Here is a 27,969-nt window from a genome sequence, read left to right as displayed (position 1 = left end):
ATTTTCGGTTTATCAGATCATATAAGCAATAGGTCAATTATATTTGGTGTATGTTATGATTATAAGGTCTGTCTGGCAGGGTTCATATGACCTCGACCTCATTTTCATGGTTCTTTGGTCAATGTTAAGTTTATGTGGTTTAGTCTGTTTTCCAGGTACTATAAGCAATAGGACCACTATATCTGGTGTATGGGATAATTGTAAGGTGTACATGTCGGTCTGGTATGGTTCATTTGACCTTGACCTCATTTTCATTGATCACTGATAATGTTAAGTTTATGTGATACTTGCAGTTCATATTACAGTCTTTAAACATACATTCAACCACAAGTAAAGCAGGGGCACATTTCAGTGTGTGCACTCTTGTTTGATTTTATTACAGCCCATCAACCAACATGGCCTCCATAGCTTAAAATTGAACAAAGGTGCATAACATTGCAAGTAATTGTCTAGTATCTTGAGTTTGACTATCTGTTTGGTACCTTCTGCCTCTCTTTTAATAAATTGCTTCGCCGAGCGCAGCTGGATACGACCGTAGAGGTCCAACCCGCAGAGGTCCAACCCTAAGTTGGGGCAAAAATGGACGCAATATTCGCGCTTGATACAGGTCTGAATTTGGATTGTAATTAAATATTTGACATATAAAAGATTTCGGACACAGAATAACTGTAGTCTAAGAACTTAGAATTGGTTATATGATTTGAATTTATATTCAATTTTGTGCTTTTGTGCAATACACTTTGCTGTTGCGAATTTGACCACCCTCCCCCACAAAAAAAAATAAAAAATTTACCCCCCATTTTTTTTTACAAATTTTAGTATTTTGCTTATTAACTTGAAATCTGTAATAGATAAACAGAGACTGCAATCAGCAAAACAAAATCTATTTTAATGCCTAATTTACTAAAAATTAAGCATTGCAATGTATCAAGCATTGGAAGGCATTGTTATGAATTTGAAATATCATTGTATTTGTTTCAACTACAATTATGTATAAAGTAAGATATCTTCAATTTTAAATAATACTTAAACAATGACATCATTGGTATTTTTAAAACAGATACTACATTCATACACCATGCACAATTTATGAAATTTTCTTGACAAGTATGGTTATACATACACTTACACTTGAGTATCTGAATACATATATATATTTCATTGATAAATTTCTTGAAATTTTCATAGGTTGGATGTATAGAATGTTGTGTGCTCAATGCACTATGTTTTGTGTATATGAAAAGTAGTGATAAAATCTGGAAAAAATTGATAACTTCCAAGCCAGCCACATAAGGGTTTTGATTGCATGAATGCAATTTTTCCCAAAAAATACAAGTTTCAAAAAGAATCATCATTACAAGATCTCAAGCAATGCAAGAATGACTGAAACCATTTACCAAAGCCTTTCTCAGTCAATTCTGTTAACATATAAACTCATCATTAACTCAAGATTAAAATTGTATGCCAGAAGCATCTTTGTGTACAAAATACTCATCAGTGACATTCGAATAAAACAGTTTAAAAGGCTAAATAAAGTATGAAGTTGAAGACCATTGAGAACCCAAAATACTGAAAATTCTTAGTATTTCGAAAACTTCAAAGTTTTGTTAACATTTAATTTAAAATTATGACCATATCAATGATAATACATGTCAACACAGAAGTGCAGACTACTGTGACTGGTGATATATGAGTAATTATGACTATTTTCGGCATATGTTAGCGTTTTTGTCTTTTATTTGGATTCTATTATAGAAAAAAAAAAAAACTTTCAACAGCAAAAATGCAATTCAAGATCTATAAAAGATTAATGGAAAACTTTGTTAATATTTTTACAGTCCAGATTTTTATGTTAATATAAATACGGAATATTTTTTTTACTAGATCAGTAATTTAGGCTCTTTGAGCCTCTATTTCATACACAAATTAATATTGTCACTGAATGGGTGGAGATTGGAAACATTTGGAGGAACATTATTATAAAATTCCAAAGAAAATACTCTTCTGTTTTTGTTTTCCTATGGATTTTTCCTATGGATTTGTAAGAAACACACAATCTTAATCTGTGATATTTCAAAAGTAGAATTGTTATTGTTGATTTCATTGAAATTAGTTCATCATTAATACATACAACTGTAAGAGAATGAGTAACAGAGGCTTGCTGAGGTAATTTTTCCAGTCTTGATTGATATGTATATATATTTATTGTAAAGCGACATAATATTTCCCACTAGCATGACTAGATAGTATAAATAGAAATTCAAATTATCAGTGACAAAAACATAAGAAATGTTTATCAATCTTTGCTATACAATAAAAGTGTTATTGCATGAATATTACATGTATACCTTTAGACTATATATTGTACTTGCAAGCTCATTGACAATATTCACCATTTTAATTTTCATGCAATAACCCTACAATTATGTAATTAAAAAAAGAAGAAAATCAAAATTGTATCTCTGACACAAAATTTTATTACCATTTTTCAATTTAATTATTCTTAAGAAACATAATACACATATTAATGCATCAACCAGTGACTTTCTCAAATTCATAATCCTTTAATATAAAGAGTATGTTTTAACAATTTTTTGATTGATATACAAATGTAGTAAAGTCACCTTAAGCTGAAAAAAAAATTTTTTTCTGTCATATTTTTTCTCCCAGCTCTTTCCATTGACACTTTTTGGATGATCAAATTTTCATTTCAAACACACACTCCCAGCAGAATCTAGACAACCATTTCTAAATGTCATTCACTGCAACACAAAACATGTAAAAAAAAAAGTGCATACAATACAATACATTCATATATACCATACAATTGACATTAATTAAATATTCATACATTGTAATTTCATTGGATTTAATTATCTTTATAAAGTCTTTCACATTTCAGTCTGAATTTCCAGGAAAAGGTGATGGGTCACGGGGCTCCTGTTTGATAGTCATTGGGCGACATGTCCTCATTAAGTTTAGTGCATCAGCATCAGTTACTGTATTTTGTGGAACATTTGTTGGTGCTGATGTAAAAATACTTGGTGGAAATCCCAAGAATGGTGAATAAGTTTGTCCTGTTGTCATTGACAGTGATAATGCTGACTGTTCCGATTTGACTGGCTGTTGTGCCATACTTAAAAGTTGAAGCGGAAATGGAAACGGTGGCATCTGGGCAGTGGTCATTTGAGAACTTGATGTAGTAGGCAAGTTCTGACAAACTGATGATCCTAAAACTGAACTAATACATGATTGTATCTGTGCCTCATGTTCCTGAGATAAAGGAACTGATGCATCATGTTTGTTTGATTCCACTTGCTGAGGTGTTAACTGTGAATTTGAATTGCTACTTGACGGTCCATTAGATAAGGGTGTGTTTGACTTTCGCATTCCATGATCTTTTTTGGGAGATAACCCTGAAAATGACTGAATATCAACAGGATCTTTACCCATATTTGACTCCTTTAGAAATTTTTTGGCTGGAAAACCTCTTGCACGTTGGTTCTGGAACCAAATTGTTATACGCTCTAATGGAGCCTCTAGTTTATCTGCAAGGAGAGCTCGTGTTGATAAACTCGGATTATTGTCTTCCTCAAACACTCGACATAGCACTAATAATTGAAACACAGAGAACTTTTCTCTCTTTGTCAATACAGTATCACCACTGATTCTAGTTCCTTTCTTATAATCTGAAAAAGTAAAAATAAAAAGTCAATACCTGTATTTGTCTGCGAGTATGATCTGTCCATTTTGAAATCAAAACTTCTTTGCATAAATAACCATACATAAAACAAAATTTAAGATGAATGTCATTTTTCAAGAGAGAAATGAAATTGATATGTGTATCTATTATTTTTAGAAGACACACAACTTTAACATATATTACTATAAATGCCTAAGTGGGATGAAGATACATCAGAAATTGCACAATAAATTTTTCAAACAATTATAAGTGTAGATTGGATTACAATGCTTTGTTTATGAAATCTGGTATACAATTTGTATGGAATTCACTTATGTTTGGTCAGTTTCAATATAAATATTGCTATTATTAAAAAAAATGAAGAAAAAGATGCTTATTTTCAATACTATAAAATTTATGTAAAGAAAAAGCATTCTGTAGTGTTACAGCTACCTTGTTTTTTCGATCATGATCCACAAATAAAAGAGTTTCCCAGTAACTCAATGGATATACAATTAATTACCTTTTGACTTGTGTAATAAATCCATAGTGGCTTTTTGTTCATCTGGGCTATCTAGCCAACGTCTCATTCTAATGTAAGGTATTCTTCCCCTTGGGCTGATTTCTGACCAAAGTTTATTCTTTCCTTTATCTAACAAGAAACTTAGATTGCCTTGACTAGTGTTTTCCATGATATGTGTACAGGCAAACCTTTGTGAAATACCAAACTTTTCCAAAGCTTCTTTAAAGTCTTTTACAGTCTGTTTTACATCAATGTGAGACTGAAAAAAAAATAAAATTGTTAATGACTTTAACACCCTATGACTTGACCACTAATATTACTACAGGGTGTTAAACAACCTTGACTATCCTTGAGAGTCTCGCACTGTCTGTAAAAATACTGAATATTTTAACATGAGATTGTTTTATAGTATGAAATTAACAATGCAGTGATCTGGTTTAATTCACGAGAAATTTGATTCAGGTACATTTTTATTAGACCCTAGTATAAATAATTAGTAAATAAATGGGGAATGTGTCCATGGGACACAGATGATGCCCCCGCTTGCATATAACGTGATAAAGGGACATAACTCAAGAAGGGTAAAAGTGACGCTACCCAAATTCAAAATTGATCGGTGTTTTGTGGTAATAAGCAATGTGTATAAGTTTCATAACATTTGGTTGAGGCAAACTAAAGTTAGAGAACGGAAACGAAAAATTTCGCAACTTTTCCATTTGTAAAGGGGCATAACTCTAGAACGGTAAAAGTGACGCCACCAAAATTCAAACTTGATCTGTGTTTTGTGGTAATAATAAGCATTGAGTTTAAGTTTCATAACATTTGGTTGAGGCAAACTAAAGTTAAAGAAGGGAAACCAATTTTGGGACGTACAATCGGACAAGGGTAAAACTTAATGCTGGCGGGGGCATAACAAAATCAATATTATATATTGTGCAAGTTTAACTACTGACTAGAACCAGGATCCAATTATTTCCCCCATTACTTAAATGCAATTACATCAAAATTGAGGGATAGATTTTTTATTCCCTATATATTAGACTGCAAAATTTCAAATACTTTCTTCTACTAGTAGCCCTCTTCATCATGTTCATGGTTTCTTGGAGAATTCTTGAAGGGTCATGACTGGCATTTAAGAGAGCAATACATTTTGAGTAGTAATAGGGTAATTTTATTAACTTCCTGGTTAAAATCAAAAATAAAATTTGGAACATTTACTCAGGCAATCATCCACCCTCTACATTTCAGAATCACTTAAAATTTAACAGAAGTTGAAAGTTTAATGAATACCCTATAGATATACTACAAATTTAAGCATCTATACATAATTTTCATCTCGGTACAATATCCCATTTAAAAGATGGTAGATTTATAAAGGGACTTCATCTGTTGGTACTGGACAGGGATCCTATTTCATATGGGAAGATCATCTTCAGTCAAAGTTGATTTTTGTCATGTACATGAAGTTTCAGAGTTTTGAACTTTTTACAAATAGATATCGGAGACCATTTTTACCTATTTGAAACAGCAGAAATAAAAATAATAAATGTTACCATGGTTACAGTACTACATTTCCCATTGAAGACCCTGTTTCTTTCAGTTGACAATGAGTAGGTTCAAATAAAAAGTGCATACAGCCCATAAATCATGACCCAATTTGAAAAAGGAAAATGACAGAAAGCATTTTTACCAGTAAGTAAACTAAATAGTGCAATACATGTATAAGATTATGATTTGTGATGTGTAAGAAAAATAAACTGTAAGTTTGTCATCATGCACAAGCTAACATTTACGTTTTTAAAAAGAGTTCATTTTTGAAGTCTTTCAAACTAATATGATATCGTACATTTAAAAAAAAAAAATTCAGTGAATTTGGAAATTGAAGGGACAAATAAGCACTTTTAAAAACTGAAGTCGACTGTCCAGAACAGATTCCTGGACAGGTGTTTAAGTTGAAGTTGTGTTAAATGATCATAAACAAAACAGATCTGGATTTAAGAAAGACAAAATTTGATCACCAGAATTTTATTTTTCCAATTTAAAAAAAAATAATAGAAAGGAATTCAATCAGAGATTTTATTGAAATGACAATATTTCTGTTTTCACCGATAATAAACCTCAAGTTTCTGACATTATTACATTACACACATATAGAACTTCTATTGAAGAAGAAAAAGGAAAGTCACACTAGAAAAAAAAATCTTCAGAAACAGGAACAAGTATAAATTAAACCCTTGAATATGCTTACATAATTTATGGATTTTCCATTCTTGCCCTTTGGTATATAAGGAGGAAAAGTTTGTGCCATCTTGAGAGCTTCATCATGATGGTCTGTCAAACTATTATCATCTTTTTCACATGGTTCCATTTTAACATCATCTTCATCAACAATATTCATTTCCTCCACTGTACTCTCCTGTAAATATTTAAAAGATTAACAGTGTGTTTTCATACAATATTTATGTGAGTGTGTCTGTGCGAAAAGAATTTCAGTTTAGTTGCAATCTGATAAACATGATAAAATTAGATCCTTTAATTGCTCCTGTTCTGATTAGGGCAACATATCAACATATCGAACAGGAGCATTTTAAGAATCTAATTAAAAATTATTTAAATTAGACTAGTTTAGTTGGGATTTCATCAATCACATATACATAAATAGGGTATATATGTATTGTTTTTAATTCTCATTTGCCTCATAAATTTACATAACCTTACATAATTGACTTGTAAAAATATAAACAAAGTTATACACCTTAAAGACTTTAAGTAGGACAATAGAAAATGTAATTTGAAACTCAAGGAAAACTTTTATATACTCTCCCTGTATATCTGATACAAATGTAATTAATTACTTAACATGGACAAATGTACTATACATATGTCCTTTGAGGAATGTATATAACAAGTTAATTGTTTACTTCAGACATAAATTTTATGCTCTTTACTTATTAATGATATACACACACACATGTACACATGTATTATATATTTATTAGTTACCTGATTAAATTAACATACATACATTGTATGTACTAAGATCTGTGGCTCTTGTTTCACAAAAAAATTACATTTGAATTTTATCACACAAGTTATTATGAAATGTTTGACACATGTATCTTTTGCACACACGATTTTTTATGAAGATAGTTTTTTTAGTCTGACCTATGCAACATTTCTATCTGGTATGTCATAGGTTGGTAAATGAAGGTTGGTGAATATGATTTTATTTTTCTAAAATATTTTATTTCGACAATTAATGGACATGTTCTAGACTTCAACTTTACCTGTTCAAAAATGTCCATCAAATGTAGACATGAAAAATTAGGGCACATTTTGTTGGTAGGGAGAAATGAAGCACAATTATGTTTTTTTTTTTGGGGGCTTTACAACTAAAACCAACAAATAGGACAAAAATATTTCTTAAACATGTATCTATAACCAAAAAATAAGAAATTGCAGTGAAGGAATAATGTAAACTCCAATTTTTTAAAGTAAGGAAGAGATATTATTGATTGAAGAACGAGTGAAGTATTTAAAATTTTGAACCTTCTCTCATTAATTGTGGTCTCTGGTCATTTACATACTATTTTGGTAAAATTGTCCATGTACTTTCTTTTACAGACTTTTTTATGTTCAATATCCTTTACCTTGCCATGGCACAATTGTATTGCAAGGAGAATATCAAGTGTGTGTGGAGTGGTAAATAATCAATGATAGTTTTGTGCACAATCAATATCTGCTGCTACTTTCTACATTTATTGTACATGTACAAGCATTATTGCCTTCTTGGTTTCTTTGAGATGCTACATTCTACATTTATTATTGTACATGTACAAGCACTATTGCCTTCTTGGTTTCTTTGAGATGCTACATTCTACATTTATTATTGTATATGTACAAGCACTATTGCCTTCTTGGTTTCTTTGAAATGCTACATTCTACATTTATTATTGTACATGTACAAGCACTATTATTGCCTTCTTGGTTTCTTTGAAATTTTACATTATTTAATACTGAAGTTCTTTATAATGAGGGACTATAATGTTATGTATCTCTTAATTACAATGTATATGTACATATATTAACAACTGGTAGAAATCAGTTTGCATTTATTTGAACACCACATTTCAGTTCGAAACAGTCAGGTTCAATACTTGTAGATAAGAAATTATATTTATATATTATGTATATACTATACATCTACATGTGCCGGTATGTATAAAAGTATTTTGGCAGTAATAATAAATTTGTTGATGGGAAATTGCATAAGCCAAAAACTGACTGCATGTTGTAAAATATTAAATTTGGCCCGACATGAATGCACCTTTGCTATTTTGTTGTATGTAAAAATATAAGAACTGCCTGTAATTTTTAATTGGAATGTGGTTACTAGTACTGTATCCTACACGTTTATAATAACTTATTTTCTAGCTTGTACATGTAAGTAACAAAATGAAAACTAAAGTATTTCCCCTCCATCCTCCCCTTTGATTAAAGTATTGATTATTATTATTGATATTAAGTCCATAAATCTGAATATAAGTCATGTAACTCAGTTCACCAATAATAGTACAAAACAATTATTATGAATTTCTGTAAGTTGTTGGGATTAGTTTCTTGTTCCTTAGTACATGAATGCATAAATAATGTGATATTGTAACTAGTTTGGCAGATGATTTATTGTTCATGTAATAAATAACTGTTGGTATGAAAATGTCTACAATATATTATTACTAAAGTGAAATATAACATATAAACCTCAATTTTCCTTATTTTGATTATATTTCATAAGGATCAGAGACATATAATATTATATGTCTTTATACGGAATAAAAATAATGAAAAGAAGGGTTATCAAGGGCAAATTTAGGTGGTCCCTGAGCCCCTTATGGAGCTTTATTTATGGTTAATCCAGACTTTTTACTGGTTCCACTACAAATTTTGTCTAGTTTGGGGGGCCTGCGACCCCTTTTTTCAAAATCCTGGATCCACATCTGGATATGGTTCTTGTTGTATTACTATTTAATTCATGACCCAAAATCCAAACATGCTCAAAATTTGATAAACATCCAATGCAATGCTTAATATTCTAACCATTGCATGCAAACATTGTAATTCAAAGACCACAGAGGTAAGGCCGTAGGCGCCAAAATAAGCTCTAGGTATTGGTGGGGTTAAGTTTAATCTTCTCAGTATTTTTTTTATTGTATTACTGCATTTGTTGTGCCTCATGAAGGTAAGGTACAAATGTCCTTGCTAAAAAAATTGAAAACAATGGAACCCTCCCCCTTTTGTGCACTTCTAACAGTATGTACATTGTTGATTGATCATTTTAATGTTAGACTAACTCTCGAATGCCTGGATCAATGAAGGTTTTATTTTTTTTAAATATTAAATAAAGATAATTAACATGAATGCTTCAATAAAATGATTACATTGCGGAAATCGTGCAGACACATACGTCATTCAGAAATACAAACAAAAACCTTACCAGGGCAGAACTGCTCGGTGAATTTTTCATTTCTTCGACTCTATTCTGAACTTGTTGTACCCAAGCTGCTGTTCTTTCTAAAGCTTCTAATGTGGTCGATGTGTGAGCATCCATTATATTTCTTCTTTAAACTCTGCCAGGTGTACAACCCGTTCGACGACTTCATGTTTTACATTTAAAATCCATTTTCACAATGTATGGCAGTTATTCAAACAAGAAAATGATTATCTCGAAAAAGAAAATGTCTTTGTTGTGTAATTCCTCCAGGGTGATTCTCTTCAACCAATCAGAATTGTCTAATCAATCAAAATCAATCGCTAATCAACAGTGTTGTGCTGTGTATGTGTGAGCCGTGTCATGGCGTGTTGATTGATTTTAGTCACGTGACAACGTACAAAGAAAGGTTAACGCACCACAGAGGGTGTGTACGGTGTATTCTGATTCACGAGAAACGGAGAAACATAATATTGTATCATACATCTCTAATATTTGTAAGAAATATTTTATTATTGTATAAAGCTATCCTTTTGCTTTTTTATTTTTAATGGAAAAAGAGATGTCTTGACCTGTTAATTAAAGCTTTATTTAAATCACCGTGACAACTTCCAAATAAACTCATCATAGATGGTGTCTTCCCGATTGTCCCACTTTTTTAAATTACAGGTAAAAAAGTAATGAAATTTTGTGGGACAATCGGGAAGATGTTTGTGGGACAATTGGGAAGTTTAAATGTGGGACAATCGGGAATTGTTTTGACAGAGATTAATTGTTATGAAATAGTACAACAGTTAATTACAGGTATTTATTTAATCAATGTAACTTATAAACAATATAAAATAAACATAAACAAATAATAATATTGACATATTTTATTTTGCACATAAAATGTGTAATTGAAGTATCATCAAACATAGATTATAATTATATCAAGTCATGAAATAGCACATATCAAGCATAAATGTATAATAAAGAGTTACAACAAAGCACATAGAGTGGAGCGCACATATTCGCCGAGGACACAATTTCGCCGTTTTATGATTTTGAGGTGTAGAAACTTCAAAGGATTGCTGAAATGGAAGAAATATGCCGGTAAATTATATTTTTATAACAAATATGATTATTTTTTAAACTTAGAAAAAATTTCGGCACTTACCGCAAAGGACCGAAAAACGGACAACGATTTTCGGCCAATTTCCTGAATGAAAAAAAAGATTTCAAAGAAGTATTTCTTAGTAATTCTTTGACTGATTGCCCTAAATTTCAGTTCTTTACACGTTTGAAATGTCTGCTATTCATCTATAATGAAATTGATTTGATCAATATTGTTTAAAGCTGTAGTTATTTGGTTTTAACTAGATGTGTAAAAACGGCGAATATGTGTCCCCCTATGACAAAACATCAGGAAATTTCAAATAGCCTTTAATCTAACTTTTCAGATGAATTTTTTCAGAGAAACACGTTTTCGAGCTAAGAATATTTTGCTTTTGATGTTATCTTCATATAGAAATATCAGTATACTTCAAAAACTTAAAGGTATGAACATAAACTGCAGAAAACATGGAAAATTATGGCGAAAATGAGCACCCCACTCTATAATAGACAGCTTGATACAAGAGGTTTCTGGGTGGGGTTTACAGAATAGAGAATAATAAGCCAATACTACAGGAATATGGGTAAACAAATTAAGAATAGAGAAAAATAGGCAAAAAAAGAGATTAAATAATAGAGAATAATGTGGTGCTGAAATATAATGGCTAAAACTTAAAGAATAGAGAAATGAAGGCCTATCACCCCCTCCCATCCTATCCAGACCCTCATACAATAAAGCACACAAAATAGACAGCTTAATACAATAAAGCACACACATGACATGAATTATAAAAAGTTACTATTAAGCACACAGAAGGTACAACAATAATAATACATTAGCACAACCAACATTAAAGCACACATAAAACATAACATAAACATCACAACACATCACATCAGTCCAAGTGTAACAGATAAGAGGGAATATATAATTTTATTAATTAGGGGTCAAAAAAGGGCAAAAAACAAGCATTTTTCTAGTTTCCAGACAATAACTTGTGTTTAAGTGTATGGATCTCTCTGAAATTGTACTACAAGGTTCCATACTACAAAGGGAAGGATGGGATTGAGTCTTGGGGTAATTGCTCCAAGGGGGGTTTCCAAAAGGTTTTTTTTTGGGGGGGTGGGGGAATTTTTTTTCAAATTTTTTTAAGGAATTCATATTTTTTTTTCAAAAATTTTCAAATTTCAAATTTTTGAAAAGTTTAAAGAAGAAATTTTCAATTGCGCAGTGTTGGGCAATAGATTTGTAAGATCTTTGACCACATTTATTTTGTGTCAGAAACCTTTATTATGTCAAAATTTTGATCACAATCAAAATTCAGACAGTATCAAGCTTGAATATTGTATCCGGCCAAATTTGCCCCAACTGTTCAGGGTTGGACCACTGCGGTCGTATCAGGCTGCGCTCAGCGAAGCATTTTATTGTACCGGTAGATTGTTTTTATGGTGTGCTGCTAAACCACTGTCCCAGGTTACGGGAGGGCTGAGCGCCTGTACGCGTGTTTAACCCCGCCGCTACATTCTGTATGTGCCTGTCCCAAGATAGAAACCTGTAATTCACTGGTTGTCGTTTGTTGGTGTATATCATATTTGTTTTTCGTTTATTGTTTTGTTTATAAATCAGGCTGTTAGCTTTCTCTTTTGAATTTACGTCTGTTATTTCGGGGCCTTTTATAGCTTGCTATGCGGTAAGGGTTTTGCTCAGTCATTGTTGAAGGTCAGGTATCTAATGAGTCACGATTAAACGCGTCCAAAGGGAAGAAACTAAAAAAGGCAAGAATCTAAAATAGACATAAAAGTGGTTACCGAGTGATTCTTATTTTAGAACTAGAATTATAATGACAATAACAAAAAAATGCGAAAATTGTGGGGTCAATGCATTAAAGATCAGGTCACAGTTACTAAAATGGAATGTAATAAGTGCTAAATTGCTTTCTGGATAATAACTCACGGATTGTACCTTTGGTACGTGGTCACATGTGATGATAGACAGAGCCATATTGATTTTGTGGTCAACACTTATTGAGATCAAGGGCACAGATACAAAGTTGAAACAATAGACAGGAATCTGCATGTGTGTAACATAGTTTCTTTGTGACTACTCCATATTTGAACAAAACTTAGGTAGATGGTCACTAAAAGCGAATAAAAATTGTCTAGCGAACGTTTCTACACAACAGGATGGTTGTTCATACAATCTAGACACAGGCACTTGTCTCTGAATTATTTTTACCTATTAATATACTTTAATATATAACTCCAGATACCTAACTCGTATATTTGAGTATGGTAAAAATGTATTTTCAATTCAATATATAAAACAAATCTGACAATATTACTCATATTTCACGTGTCTTTTGTTTTTTGTTTAACAAATTACAAGAATACAAGTACCGTTTACCAATTGATGTCACTTAACTATTGCTATTTAGTAATACTAAGTAAAAGATGTATGCGTATATGTTTCGGAGTTTAGTGTGACGTCCATTTTCTCTGAACTATAGTATACATTATTGTTGAGGGTCCAGCTGAAGCCCGCCTCCGGGTGCGGGTTTTCCTCGCTGTGTTGAAGACCCTTTGGTGGGCTTGGGCTGTTTTCTGCTCTTTGGTTGGGTTGATGTCTCTTTGACACATTCCCCGTTTCCATTCTCAATTTTATAGTTAACTGTTTACAGAACAAAAAGTGAAATAAATATTATTCATTGTTAAAAAATATATGTAAGATTTCTAATAATTTTGAGGTCAATACTTCGAAGGGGATGATCAAGGCCATAGTTAATAATAAATAGTCTAAAACTTGTGTGCAAAATAACGATTTTCAGAGGATACCTGGAACCTTCCATCGGATGGAAATAAGATTTGGATGAATTATGGTCTAGATAATTTTATTATGTTTTGAATATGAACCGCTTTTTATTTATATTTTTCGTGAAAAATTGATTCATTTTTATACGACCGCAAAAAAATTTTTGTGGTCGTATATTGGTATGACGTTGGCGTCGTCGTCGTCGTCGTCGTCGTCGTCGTCGTCGTCGTCGTCGTCGGCGTCGTCGTCGTCGTCGTCGTCCAGCGTCGTCGTCCGAATACACATTAGTTTTCGCACTCTTACTTTAGTTTAAGTGAATGAATCTCAATGAAATTTTACCATAAGGTTCAATACCACAAAAGGAAGGTGGGGATTGATTTTGGGGGTTATGGTACCCACAGTTAAGGAATTAGGGGCCAAAAAGGGGCCAAAAATAAGCATTTTTGTAACTTCCAGACATAACTTGTGTGTAAGTGTATGGATCTCTCTGACATTGTACCACAAGGTTCCATATCACAAAGGGAATGCTGGGATTGATTTTGGGGGTAATTGCCTCCAAATTTTAGGAATAAGGGGCCAAAAAGGGGCAAAAAACAAGCATTTTTCTAGTTTCATGACAATGACTTGTGTGTAAGTGTATGGATCTCTCTGACATTGTATCACAAGGTTCCATATCACAAAGGGAATGCTGGGATTGATTTTGGGGGTAATTGCCTCCATATTTTAGGAATTAGGGGCCAAAAAGGGGCGAAAAACAAGCATTTTTCTAGTTTCATGACAATAACTTGTGTGTAAGTGTATGGATCTTTATGAAATTGTACTACAAGGTTCCATATCACAAAGGGAAAGCTGGAATTGAGTTTGGGGGTAATTGCCCAAAAAGTTTAGGAATAAGGGGCCAAAAAGGGGCCAAAAATAAGCATTTTTCTAGTTTCCAGACAATAACTTGTGTTCAAATGTATGGATCTCTCTGAAATTGTACTGCAAGGTACCATACCTCAAAGGGAAGGCTGGGATTGATTTTTGGGGGTAATTCCCTCAAAATTTTAGTAATTAGGGGCCATAAAAGGGCAAAAAACAAGCATTTTTCTAGTTTCAGGACAATAACTGTAAGTGTATGGATCTTTATGAAATTGTACTGCAAGGTTCCATATCACAAAGGGAAAGCTGGGTTTGAGTTTGGGGGTAATTGCCCTAAACATTTAGGAATTTGGGGCCAAAAAGGGGCCAAAAAACAAGCATTTTTCTAGTTTCAAGACAATAACTTGTGTTCAAGTGTATGGATCTCTCTGAAATTGTACTGCAAGGTACCATACCACAAAGGGAAAGCTGGGATTGAGTTTGGGCCAATGGGGTGATGAATCATAAGGGGGTTCAAAAAAATTTGGGGGATTTTTTTTTCTTTTTTTCATACATGTAAACCTCCCGACGGGAGTACAATAATCCCGTTTTCAGGGGTCTCCTCCCGACCTCGCGTTGAAGAGAAAAAAATCCTGTGTATGAAATCTGCCCAACATATCATCTCAGACATCTGGTGTAACTGACATCACCTGAAGTTATATTTTACCTGTAAATCAATTAACATGCATAATTATATGGCTTCACTTATCAGCTTGGGTGTCAAACATACTGGTAATCAACGATTTTTACCTCAGGCTAACTGCCGTTGTGTAATAAAAACTTAGTGTATTTATTGGGTTACTTCCCCTGATTTATCCTGTTTTAAGTTACTTTCCTTTAAATAATGTAAATTTTTAAAAGAATATAAATAAAATATAAATTGAACAAATAATCATAAAAGGATGGTAATTAAATGATTTTAAATGTCTTAGGACAAATCAAAAAATAATAATTTGAAAATTATTTGAGGGTTCTATACTTTCTTTCAAGGCTTAAATTGAATTCATATAATAATTATGACCCATGTTTTAAATTTAAATGAGTTTCTGATAATTCAAATAAAATCTAACTGCAAATGCAGATAGGTAAACAAATGATCTGATTGCAATGTTTGTCCTATAGACTAATGATATAAAAGATATGAATTGAAAAATTTAAAGAACATACTAAAAAAAAAGAATCTTAGATTGAACATGTAGAATATTAAGATAAAGAAACTTTATAAGTACAAGGGTACTATAAACATAATACATAATACATTCGAATTGAGAGTTGAAGAAAACACACTTTAAAAGACAATTTTTACAGCACACGGTTACATTTACGACAAACTTTATGTCGATTAAAAACCTCCTGATCTGAGTCCTAATCTCCTGACCAAAATTTTCCAATCTCCTGATCTGAGTTTCACAGTCCATCACATGTATGTTTTTTTATTTAAAATTTTCCATTTTAAATTGGTTATTTCTGATGTATATATAAAAGCAAATAATAACGATATGGTTTGAATAGGTAAATTAAAAAATTTTAAGTTCTTAGACCACTTTCATTCTGTGTGAGAAACCTATGCTGTGTCAAATATTTAATTACAATCCAAATTCAGTGCTGTATCAAGCTTGAATGTTGTGTCCATACTTGCCCCAACTGTTCAGGGTTCGTCCTCTGCGGTCGTATCAAGCTGCGCCCCAGCGGAGCATTTTATTAAAAATGTTATTGGAATAGGACGAGGACAGACACAAATGGATATAAACCATGGAAATTAGTATTCAGTTATCATGTCCTTGCCAAACATCGTCCTGCCTATTGTCATCATGAACATATATAGAATTATCACTCCTCGCTTGTACTTTTTTTTCAGAAAGTGTTGACACATGATTTGTATTTCAATCAGATTGAATGAATGTTAGTAGTGAAAGTTGAAATGATTTCTTCCATTTAATCTTTAAAACAAGAATATATCAGTTAGAAAGATTGACAGGAAGGAACCAACTTTATATTGAAAGAGAGAAATGCATTTCCATGCGTACATCTATAACTTTACCATGATAAGTACAATTTTTTATCTCAATGATTTAAGATCAAATAAAATCTAAAGGTGTGCAATACTGCTAGCCCAAAATACATACTGACTTTTGATAAAATAAAAGTTTTATGTTCGGATCGCACGAAGTCTTAAAAGTGGTTTTAACTCGGCGTTATTATTTTTCTAATTTCAGAGTTGACCCCAGCTGAATCTATTCCTGGTTTGGACATGTTGAAAGATAGCTACGATAATATAGGTGACTCCGACACAACGACAAGCTTCTCTTATGGTGATCTCGAGCGGGTCTATATGCAACACTTCACTGCAAATGCCGAGAAACATAAAACATTCAATTATCTAACTTCACAGGATTCAGAACAACACGCGGAAGAAACGACGAATGACGATGAGTCTGAAATTAATCGCGATTTTGATGCTGAAAACAGATTCTTATACGATGAAAATTCAATTACATTACCAGAACTGAATAGAAGAGCCATCGATGACAGATCCTTTGGTTCAGTACAAACATACCAACCGTTAGAATCATTTGACCTTGGTCCACATCGTGATTTAGATCGAAACCGGTATGACTACTATAAACACCCGTTTGATCGAAATCGGGAAACATACCAAACATACGAATATCCTCGAAGATACTCACCAACCGATTACCGTTATCGAGATGAACATTTATCAAGGGGAAACCAATATGATCGTTATTCATTAGATCATAGTAAACAAATAAATGAGCGCGACCAATACCAGTCTCATATTGACCGTGACCGATACGATGATCGTGATCGTCAAGATGACCGAATTCATTTAAATGACGAGAAGGCGTATGTTGACGAGCACTTAAAAAACAAAGATAGGAAACATGAAACAAAACTCTGTGAAAAGGAAAATATAAAGCAGGATACCAGCAATAGGAACAGAAGTAAACAGACGCAGTCGTTATCTCGTTCTCGCAAAAGGTCAAGAAGTAGCTCTGGTTCATCGTCGTCTTCGTCATCATCGTCATCATCATCATCTAGCTCCCGATCAAAAAAATCATCTTCATCATCAACCTCTTCTTCATCTCTAAAATCATCCAGATCAATGTCAAAATCCGTTGAAGTTTCTCCACAGAAAAGTGGTAAAACAAGTTATAGAAAAGATGATAAATCTCGTGATCGATCACTTGACAGGCATCATTCTCGATCCAATAGCAGAGATGAACGATCTCGATATCGAAATCGAAGTAGGGACCAGCGAAGAAGCAGAGATACTTTTGACCGACATGGACAGGCTCACAGTCGAAGGCAACGTAGTAGGAGTAGTGATAGAGATCGATTGCGTGATAAATACCGAGACCGGAAAGAAAGCAGAGATAGATATCGTAGTCATGAAAAATATATTAATTCAGAAAAAAGAGCAGATGAAGAGAAAAGTTTATTGTCTTCACGGAAAAAGGACGCTTTTGATTTGATCGCTTTAGTGAAAAAAGTTAAAAACGATAATGCACCCTCGAAGGATAAAGCAGTTGAATCAGCTCATAAAATAGAGACATGCATGGAAACAACTGTACTTGAAACCAAAATTAAACCAATTGTTAAGAAAATATCAATGACACTAAAGAAACACGACAATAAACCTATCAACCCAGGAGAAAAGGTCAGTGACATGTTTGCTGATGAAAACACCGACGAAGAAGACAAAACACAGAGAACAGACTCTATGCCACATGTAAAATATACCATGCCAATGCCGAAAGATCTTGACAAAGCCATTTTTAAATATTAAAGTAAATTTGATGACTTCTTCGATGAAATCATTGAACATTTATTTTACATGACATCAAATTAAATCTGTTTTAATATTTAATATTTGTTGATGTAAAATTTTCGAATACAAAAGTTAATGCAATTAGTACTTGTATCTTCAATCTTGATGTTGCTGTTTCGTCTTCCTCACATCTCCTTTTATTCATTTCCCATGGCGACAGACTGATTAAAGTGGATCTTGAACATGCATCCTTTCAAGTAGTCTGTTGTAAAAGAGAGGCGAAGGATACCAAAGGGACATTCGAACTCATAAATCGAAAATAAACTGACAAGGTAAAGAAAAACAGAAAAACAACAGTACACAAAACACAACATAGAAAACCAAAGACTGAGCAACACGAACCCCACCAAAAACTGAGGGTGATCTCAGGTGCTCCGGAAGGGTAAGTAGATCCTGCTCCACATGTGGCACCCGTCGTGTTGCTAATGTTATTACACACCCTGTGATAAGTCTAATTCGGTAGGTCACATTCGGGGAAAAGGGGACGGGATTGTAGTTACGACAATTGGAACATATTCGTTGTCATCTGTGTAACGGATACTCCATAACGGTCAATCAACTCGTGATGGCGTCCGTAAAATGTACGAAGGGACGATTTCAACTGCACAACTTGGAACTCTTGGTTTAATAGCTGAAATCATCTCTTTTGTCGTAAAGTTTTGTTTTCAACCGACCATCGTTGTCAATTTCTAGATGTAAGTCAAGCTATGATGCAGACTGTATCTGTTGTATCCTTTATCTCAAGTTCGATGGGATAGATTCGTTCAACATAGTCACCAAATTTTGAATTATTTAGTGAGAGAACATCATCTATATAGCGGAAAGTGAAGTTTAAGGATACTGCTAACTTCTTTCCATTCTTCCTAAGAAGTTCCTGTATGAAGTCAGTCTCATACGAATAAGAGAACAAGTCGGCAAGAAGAAAAGCACAGTTGGTTTCCACGGGAATGCCGATTGTTTGTTAAAAAACACGTCCTCCAAACGTAACAAATATATTGTCAATCAAGAAATCGAGCATCTTGATAATGTCAGTTTCAGAGAATTTTTTGTTTGAATCAGAGTGATTTTTTACAAAGTACGATTTATCCCTTCCTAAGACAAGAAACTTGTATCTACGTAGGCCATTCTTTTTTATGAAACAAAGCAGGACCAACTCTTTCAATTTGTCTTTCAGTTTGGAATGGGGTATACTTGTGTAAAGTGTAGAAAAGTCAAATGTTTTAATACTATTGCAAGATGAAAGAGTCTTAGATTGCTTGTACTCTAAAAGATCTTTGGAATTTTTTAGTATCCTTATCTGATTCACGCCATGCACCTCCAGAAAAGGTAGTTTCACAATAACTTTGAAGCCCGACTTTGATTGCTGATAAAATTGATGTTAATAATTTAGAAAGAGGTTTCGTGGAGCACTTGAACGACCCAGCAATATAACGTAGTTTGTAAGGACACTTATGTAGTTTAGGTATCCAATACAGTGAAAGAAGACCCAGTTCTTCATCTTTGGTTAAAATTCCAATGGAACATAGAATTTGTAATTTGTCTTTTATCTTTCGTCTCACACAAAAGTCGTAAAATGCGAGACACAGGGAAACTAATCCTGCAACGACGATTTTTACAAAGCTTTATATTTCAGAAAGTAGAAGAACTGCATGTTTCAAACCTTGTATATAGGATGTCTTCTGTTCCTGAGATACTAGTACTATAAGCAATATATCAACTATGTTTGTTGTATGGAAGACTGAAAGGTGTACATGTCCGTCTGACAGGGTTCATCTGTCCTTGACTTAATTTTCATGGTTCATTGGTCAACATTAAGTTTTCGTGGATAGGTATGTTGTATGGAATGATTGTTAGGTGTCTGGCAGTGGTCTTCTAACATTGACCCCATTTACATGGATCATTGATAATGTTAAGTTTATGTGGTGCTTGTATTAAAACCTTTTATCGTAAAGACTTTCAGCATAAAATCAATCATAATCAGTAAAACAGACGAGACATTTCAGTGTGTACACTCTTGTTGAACATTTATAGTCTTATTTTTCAAGAAAAATTTCAAAGTTTTATTGATCTTCGCTTATCAGTATTAACCTGACTTCTCTTTTCAAAGAACATTTTCAAATATTAGATACTAATTGACATTACTTTTACTATGATAATTTACTAAAGAAGTAAGTAAGCAATGAACAAGTGTAGAGGAAGGGCCAATTTTCCCTGAATTTACTTCACACCAGGGCCATTTTCAAAAACTCAAAATCTTCACTGAAAATCACGGTATACAAGCTATTCGAATGTAATCTAATTCTAGTAACGTTTTGGCATACTTCTGAACAAATATCTAAACTAGATTTCTTGATATGACTGTAAACTGTAATTTTGCTTGATTTTGGCAAATTTTGAGTAACTATCGTAAAAATGGATAAGAATGACATTCTTAACTAAATCCAAATTCTATTGGAAGTAAAAATGAGTCCGATGACCCCGCCTGCCAACCAACATAACCGACATGGCTGAAATTAGAACATAAGGGTTAAATGCAAGTTTTGTCTACTATCTTGAAAACGCTATGAATAGAGAAAATCTGATAGGGCAAAAATGTTCAGAATATTGAGATCTACCTTCTGTCCATTTACGCCAAAACTGTCAGATGACTTCTTATAGGAGTTATTGCCCTTTAATGTAAAATTTTACCATTTTTTTTCGTTTTTATTGATTATTATACCCTCACTTTAAAGTGGGGGTATACTGTTTTACCTCTGTCTGTCCGTCCGTCCACCCATGCGTCCATCCGTCAGTCCATACGTCAATCCGTCCGTCCGTCCCATGAATATTTTCATCGCATTTTTCTCAGGAACTACATTTCAAAGATTTCTGAAATTTGGTTTCAGGGTTTATATGAGTCAGCTATACCATGTGATGCGTTTTCAGATTCATCACTCAACAAATTCCTGTTTACAGATATATTTGGGCGGGGGTATCATCAGTGAGCAGTAGCTCACAGTTTCACTTGTTTTGAAAACAATAATATATAATAGATAGAAAGAATCTTTAATTAGTAAAAGTGATATGCAAGACAAGATCTACAAAATAATTTTTGCCTAATATCTTAGAAGCTAAAATAGATAGATAGAAACTTTATATAGCAAAATGGTCAACAAGACAAGAACTACAAAAAGTCAACATGACCGAAATCGTCCGTCAGTCGACTCCTTATTGAAGTTATCGCCCTATAATAATGATTTTTTTCCATTTTTTTTTAGCATTTTTGCCTATTATCTTGAAAATTATAATAGATAGATAGCAACTTTGAATAGCAAAAATATTCAGCAAGACAAGATCTACAAATAAGCCATATAGCTGAAATCTTCAGTCGACTCGTTATTGTAGTTATTGTCCTTTAAGGACATACGATACAGTTTTGATCCCATGGTGATTTTTTAACGAAAAGTTGCATACAAGCTATTTTCAACGAAAAGTTGCATGTATACAAGCTATTTTTCACCTCGTCATTCACAAATATGTAATAAAAAATATACCTCCATGAGCTACATTTCGAGATAAATTTGGTTGAAATTTTAGACATTTACCCAAAATTTCGGCTTCTTTGACGTTTCTTTCCTTTGGACAGACATACTTAACTTTTTTTATTTTAAAAGACAAACACATGCGGGTTTTTGTAAAAAGATATGAAATATCTTCTTTACCAAAGTATGCTCTAAATTTGTGTTAAAATTCTGTGGAAATAATTAATTTTTTACTAAATTTTCATGATTTTAGAAATACCGGCATTTTTTCCAGTATATTTATCTGATTTAAAAAAAATTGGAACAAATAATCTTCATACATAATCAAGCCAATCGTCATTTAAAAAAGAGGGGTCCATGTACTCGTTTTCAAGCTAATAATCAAAATCACTCGAAAAAGGCATCTTTTCCCGATATGTCATAGTTTGACGTCGCGAAAATTACATATACATTAGCAATGTCATTACCTCCCCAGTAACTGTATCGTATGCCCTTAGAGGTGATTTTCTCGGATTGTGAGACCATCAGTTCATATCAGTTTAATGACTATTTTGTGGCCCTGTCCCTTAGGTCAAGGTTCAGTGACTTTGAATTAATTAACAATTTTAAATGTTAAGTTTTCTGCTTTAGTTAGTTTGATAGGAACTACTTGTGATATGATCAATGATATTTTGTATGAAGTTGAATTACTATCAGTACATATCAGTTTAACGACTATTTGGAGGCCCTGTCCCTTAGGTCATGGCCATTGTCTTTGAATTAATTACCAATTTTCAATGTAAAGTTTTCTGCTTTAGTTAGTTTGATAGGAACTACTTACAAAAGACAATTATATTTTCTATAAAGTTACATTTCTGTCCATACATCTCAGTCTGTCCATACATCTCAGTTTGTTGACCATTTCGAGGCCCTACCCACTAGTTCATGGTCCAGCGAGTGAATTAATTAGCAATGTTGCTGTCCATCTGATTGTCTTTTTCTGAATTTTATGCCGACAGGCAAGACATATATCTCTGTGTCAACCGTTTATTACCATTTTATTAAAGTATTTGCCTATCATCTTGAAAAGTAGAATGGATACAAATGTACATAGAAACATTAAAAAGCAAAAATGATCAGCATGACAAGATCTACAAATATGTCAACATGACTGAAATTGTCAGATAACTCTTTATGCAGTTATTGCCCTTTCGTGATGATTTTTTTTTCAAAAAGAGGCCATTGTTGAAGATGAAGGTGAGCGACACAGGCTCTTTAGAGCCTCTAGTTTTCATTCTAAGCTTTCAATTTTTATTTCTTTCTAAAATTTTGGTCTTTATTGTAATAATTAAATTGATGAAGGTTATTCCATATTTTTTTCATATCTTTCGCTTCCTTTAGTAGTATGGAATTATTTTACTTTTGTTTCGCCTGCGACCAAAGTAGCAGAATGTGAGACATAGGGATTGAATGCAATCCGGCGTCGGCATATATAAGCTATTGTATAAAGTTTTTAGTTCAGAGGGAAAAGACCTGGATGCTTCATTCCTTGTATACAGGTGCCTTATGTTACGAAGTTTTCGTCTGTTATATGTCCGGTGTCCTTGCGCTCCTTTTCATGGTTCAGCAACTGCTTATTAAAATCGTATAGTTGTTTTTGGTCATGTGAATCTCTAATTTATTGTAACTAATGGAATAACTTTATTTGTATATGGGTTCCTTGTCAGGTCTACATGTCAGTCGGACAGGGTACACCTGACCTCGACCTCATTTCATGGACCAATGCTCAAGGTTAAAGTTACGTGCTTAGGTCCGTTTCTAAGATACTACAAGTAGCAGGTTAACTATATGTGGTGTCTGGGATGATTGTAAGGTGTACATGTCTGTCTGGCATATTTCATTTGACATTGATCTTATTTTTCTTGATTATTGTCCAATGTTACGTTTTTGGGTGTTTGATCTGCTTTGTTAATATTATAAGCATTAGGGCAACTATATTTGGTGTATGGAATGATTATTGTAAGGTGAACATGTCTATCTGGTAAATATCATCTTTCAGTGACCCCGGCATGTTCATGGTTCATTGGTCAATGTTAAATTTTCGTAGTTTGGTCCTGTTCTCAGAAAATTTAAGAAATACGTAAAATATATTTGGTGTATAAAATGATTGTAAGGTGTACATGTCTGTCTGGCAGGGTTTATCTGACCATGACCTCATTTTCATGGGTCATTGGTCAATGTTTAGTTTTCCTGTCTAAGTCTGTTTGTTAGATACTGTAAGCAAGACGTTCAACTATATTTGGTGCATGCCATGATTGTTAGGTATACATGTCTGTCTGGCAGTGTTTATTTGACCTTGACCTCATTGTCATGGATCATTGTTAGTTAATGGGATACTTGTAATAAAACTTTATCTTTTAAGACTTTCAACATAAAATCAAGCCGCATTTAGACGTTTCAGTATGTACACTTTGTATTACTAGTCAAATATACCCAAGCTGTAACGATGACTCATTCACCATTCCTGCGTTTCCTTGAGCTATAATTTTGGTTCTTCTCCTATTGGGATTTTTTGTTTAAGTTGCGTCAGATGTTAGATGTGAAAATTGATTTAATGGGAATAGAGATGATATACCAAATTGGATGTTTGATAGAATTTATGGATAAAGCAGATGACACAAACACGATTGAATGTTAAAGATGTATAAGTAACCTACTCCTTCTGACGAAACTTTCATCGGGTTTCCGATTATTTAGAATTCTTTTGCAGGGACAATTTTGTCAGAACTCCGTAGAATAAATGTCAGTAAAATATATGAGGATGCATCTTCAAGATATATAAATATTTGTACCTACCAAAACCAGTTGGTTTGTATATAAACACAAGCGGATGTGACACGATTGCCAACGAGATGTATATCAACCATAGAACAAAAATTGATAAACAACCACCCAGCACAACACGGCATTCAAAAAAGACGACAACCACTGCACTATGGGATAGTAGTTTTCGACAGGCACACTCATAATCGAAAGGGGAGGAAAACATGTTTACTTTCCAATCCATAAACCCTCCCCTAACTGAAAAAAACTTAACTCATTAGATCTGCAATCACAAAACTGAACAGTGAACAAAGTGAAATAATAATAATCTTCATTTACCAAAGTCATAACAACTATAGGCATACAACATATAAACTACACATAGTATACATAGAATAGCAGAAGGTAGTGTGAAACATATTACAACATGTCAGATCTTAATTTTTGTGCACGAAATATTAATTTATCCAAATTACATAGCTAAGATTATTCGAACTCATTGATTGTATATATTTATACATAGAAGGGTTTCTCCAATAATATTAAAGGGTTAATAAAATAAGATCTAAGAATATGATAAGTGGGACATTTTAAAATAAAATGTATCTCATCCTCAATGTCATCCTTACAAAAACTACAGTCTATTACTTCTAGAAATTGCAGAGTAACGTCCACATTCTATAGCTAAATTATGACTACTAAGTCTTATTTTGGTAATACATATCTTATTATAATATTGTAAACAAAAATTTTTAACCATATATCTATAACTTGAGCATTTAACTAAATTACTCAGTTGGCTGTCAAAATCTTGCTTCAGACAATCAAACAGGCGCTGTTTAATTATTAAGTAAAAAGCACTGGAGCGCTTGCTATCTATAAAATAAGCTTGATTATACCAAATATCACCTAAACCTATACCTAGCAGCTCATTTTTGTCTCGCTTGACGGAGTCAAAAAGCGAGACATAAGTATGCTGTTTCCGGCGGCGGAGGGCGTCAATAATGTATCAGTTTGTGATTAGGTCTTGTTTGTGGTGAACCACAAGTTGTAGGTCAATCGTATTTGGTATACAGTTGTTTTAGCACTGGCACATCTCATTTCCATGGAGATTATTTGGCCCTGCCCCCTCAGTCATGGTCTATTGACTTTGAAACTTTTGCTTGTTTTACATGTATTAGTTTATGATTAGGTCAGTTTATGAGGAACCATAAGTGGTAGGTCAATGATATTTGGTATGCAGTTGTATAAGAATTGGCATATCTCATTTCCATGGAGATTATTTGGCTCAGCCCCCTTAGTCATGGTCTATTGACTTTGAAAATTGTGCTTAGTTAACATGTATTAGTTTGTGATTAGGGTCAGTTCAAGGGGAACCATTAGTGGTAGGCCAATGTTAATTGATATTCAGTTGTATAAGCATTAGCACATCTCATTTCAATGGAGAATATATGGCCCATCCCCTCTGTCATGGCCTATTGACTTTGAAACTTTTGCTTAATTTACATGTATTAGTTTGTGATAAGATCAGTTTAAGATGAACTGCTAATGTTAAGTCAATGATATTTGGTATGCAAATTTATTGGCATTTGTATGTATCGTTTCAATGGAGATCATATAGCTCCACCCCCTCTTCATGGTTCATTGACTTTGAACTTTTACATAGTTTACAAGTTAATGTTTGTGTTTAGGTTTGTTTAAAGGGAACAACAAAATAAGTCAATGATATTTGGTATGCAGTTGTATTAGCATTGGCGCATCTCATTTACATGGAGATGGTTTAGCCATGTAACTCAGTCATGGTTCATTGACTTTAAATATTAGCCTAACTTGTTAAGTATTGCCATTTTAATTTCAACATTTGCATAATCAAAATTACAAAAAAGCGAGACATATCTCTGTGATAACAGTTTATTTATAAAATACAACCAATTTATCTTATTAATTGGACATTTTTGTAAATCATCATATAAACAACAGTAACAGTTTTTCAAAACACAGTTAAAACTAGTATTTGAAAATTCTACATTTTCTGGTGTGCAAATAATGGCAATCTACCTAGCTCATAATACACAATGACATTAATAGTAGAGCTTTATACTTTCATAATATTTTTACAATAGCCCAGATGTATTATCTCTATAGCTGGGGATTAATGAATGCCCATGTTTCGCAGCCATAACAAAGTACACTTTTAATATAAGTATCAAAAAGTGAAAGTAAAGTTACAAAATTTTAATAAATATCTTTAATAGTTCTCCTTAAGGCAAAAAAGGCTTTTCTACCCTGTTCAGAGATTTTCTGCTGTAGCAGATTATATTTACCATTAAAATTTACCAATATACCAAGATAACAAAACTTATCTACAACTTCTATTTCCTGGTTATTGTCCCTCGCGCAACGCGTTGCGGGGGACATAGAAATACCGGGCGTCCGTCCGTCCGGTCTTGTTAGCGCTCTCACGTGTACAATTCTTGCCAGATTTTTATGAAACTTATATCATAGGTTTATATCAGCAATATCTTGGACGAGTTTGAAAATCAGTCCCGATCAATTATTTTTTAAAGAGTTATGTCCCTTGGAAGCATTAATTATATAGAAAATTGCATCGTTAGCGCTCTCATTTGTTCAATTCTTGCAAAATTTTTATGAAACTTATATCATAGATTTATATCAGCAATGTCTTGGACGAGTTCGAAAATCAGTGCCAATCAATCATTTTAAAAGAGTTATGCTCCTTGGGAATATTGATTATACGGAAAATTGCATTGTTAGTAAGCGCTCTCATAGGATCAATTCTTGCCAGAATTGTATGAAACTTATATCATAGGTTTATATCAGCAATGTATTTGACACTTTCGAAAATAAGTTCTGATCAAATATTTTAAACGAGTTATGCCCCTTGGAAATATTAATTATAATTGAAATCACATTGCATTTGCTCTGAATATAAAAAGAAGATGTGGTATGATTGCCAATGAGACAACTCTCCACAAAGAGACCAAATGACACAGAAATTAACAACTATAGGTCACCGTACGGCCTTCAACAATGAGCAAAGCCCATACCGCATAGTCAGCTATAAAAGGCCCCGAAATGACAAATGTAAAACAATTCAAACGAGAAAACTAACGGCCTAATTTATGTACAAAAAAAAAAGAACGAAAAACTAATATGTTACACAGCAACAAACGACAACCACTGAATTACAGGCTCCTGACTTGGGAGAGGCACATACAGAATGTTGCAGGGTTAAACTAGTTTGTTGGCGCCAAACCCTCCCCCTAACCTGGGACAGT

General features: G+C 33.2%; 2 protein-coding genes and 1 long non-coding RNA gene across 3 annotated transcripts; 2 read left to right on the top strand and 1 right to left on the bottom strand.

The window, feature by feature from the left end:
- Nucleotides 1-2,185: 2,185 nt before the first annotated feature.
- On the bottom strand, nucleotides 2,186-10,096 carry LOC127730590 (homeobox protein cut-like 1). Its single transcript, XM_052239053.1, has 4 exons — nucleotides 9,700-10,096; nucleotides 6,454-6,621; nucleotides 4,206-4,464; nucleotides 2,186-3,689 (listed from the first exon to the last, which is right to left on the bottom strand). Exons 1-4 carry the CDS (start codon nucleotides 9,811-9,813, stop codon nucleotides 2,899-2,901), a joined length of 1,332 nt encoding a protein of 443 aa, XP_052095013.1. The 5' UTR covers nucleotides 9,814-10,096; the 3' UTR covers nucleotides 2,186-2,898.
- Nucleotides 10,097-10,325: 229 nt separating this feature from the next.
- Nucleotides 10,326-18,432, top strand: LOC127730589 (serine/arginine-rich splicing factor 4-like). The gene is made up of 2 exons (XM_052239052.1): nucleotides 10,326-10,497; nucleotides 16,714-18,432. Exons 1-2 carry the CDS (start codon nucleotides 10,374-10,376, stop codon nucleotides 18,303-18,305), a joined length of 1,716 nt encoding a protein of 571 aa, XP_052095012.1. The 5' UTR covers nucleotides 10,326-10,373; the 3' UTR covers nucleotides 18,306-18,432.
- Nucleotides 13,728-15,382, top strand: LOC127730595 (uncharacterized). The gene is made up of 2 exons (XR_007995187.1): nucleotides 13,728-14,102; nucleotides 14,264-15,382. It is a non-coding gene; the product is annotated as an uncharacterized LOC127730595 (long non-coding RNA).
- Nucleotides 18,433-27,969: the final 9,537 nt, after the last annotated feature.

This window comes from Mytilus californianus, unplaced genomic scaffold (genome assembly GCF_021869535.1).
Source record: "Mytilus californianus isolate M0D057914Y unplaced genomic scaffold, xbMytCali1.0.p SCAF_2, whole genome shotgun sequence".
Lineage (NCBI taxonomy): Eukaryota > Metazoa > Mollusca > Bivalvia > Mytilida > Mytilidae > Mytilus > Mytilus californianus.
Note: the sequence above shows the minus strand (reverse complement) of the source record. Positions and strands in the feature narration are given on the sequence as shown.

Coding starts and splice junctions, on each gene's coding strand:
- LOC127730590 (XM_052239053.1), bottom strand. CDS start 9,813: ATGGATGCTCACACATCGACCACATTAGAAGCTTTAGAAAGAACAGCA. Junction 4,465..6,453: donor ATGGAAAATCCATAAATTAT/GTAAGCATATTC, acceptor TTTTTTTTTCAG/TCTCACATTGATGTAAAACA. Junction 3,690..4,205: donor TTTATTACACAAGTCAAAAG/GTAATTAATTGT, acceptor TTACTTTTTCAG/ATTATAAGAAAGGAACTAGA.
- LOC127730589 (XM_052239052.1), top strand. CDS start 10,374: ATGAAATTTTGTGGGACAATCGGGAAGATGTTTGTGGGACAATTGGGA. Junction 10,498..16,713: donor AGTACAACAGTTAATTACAG/GTATTTATTTAA, acceptor TTCTAATTTCAG/AGTTGACCCCAGCTGAATCT.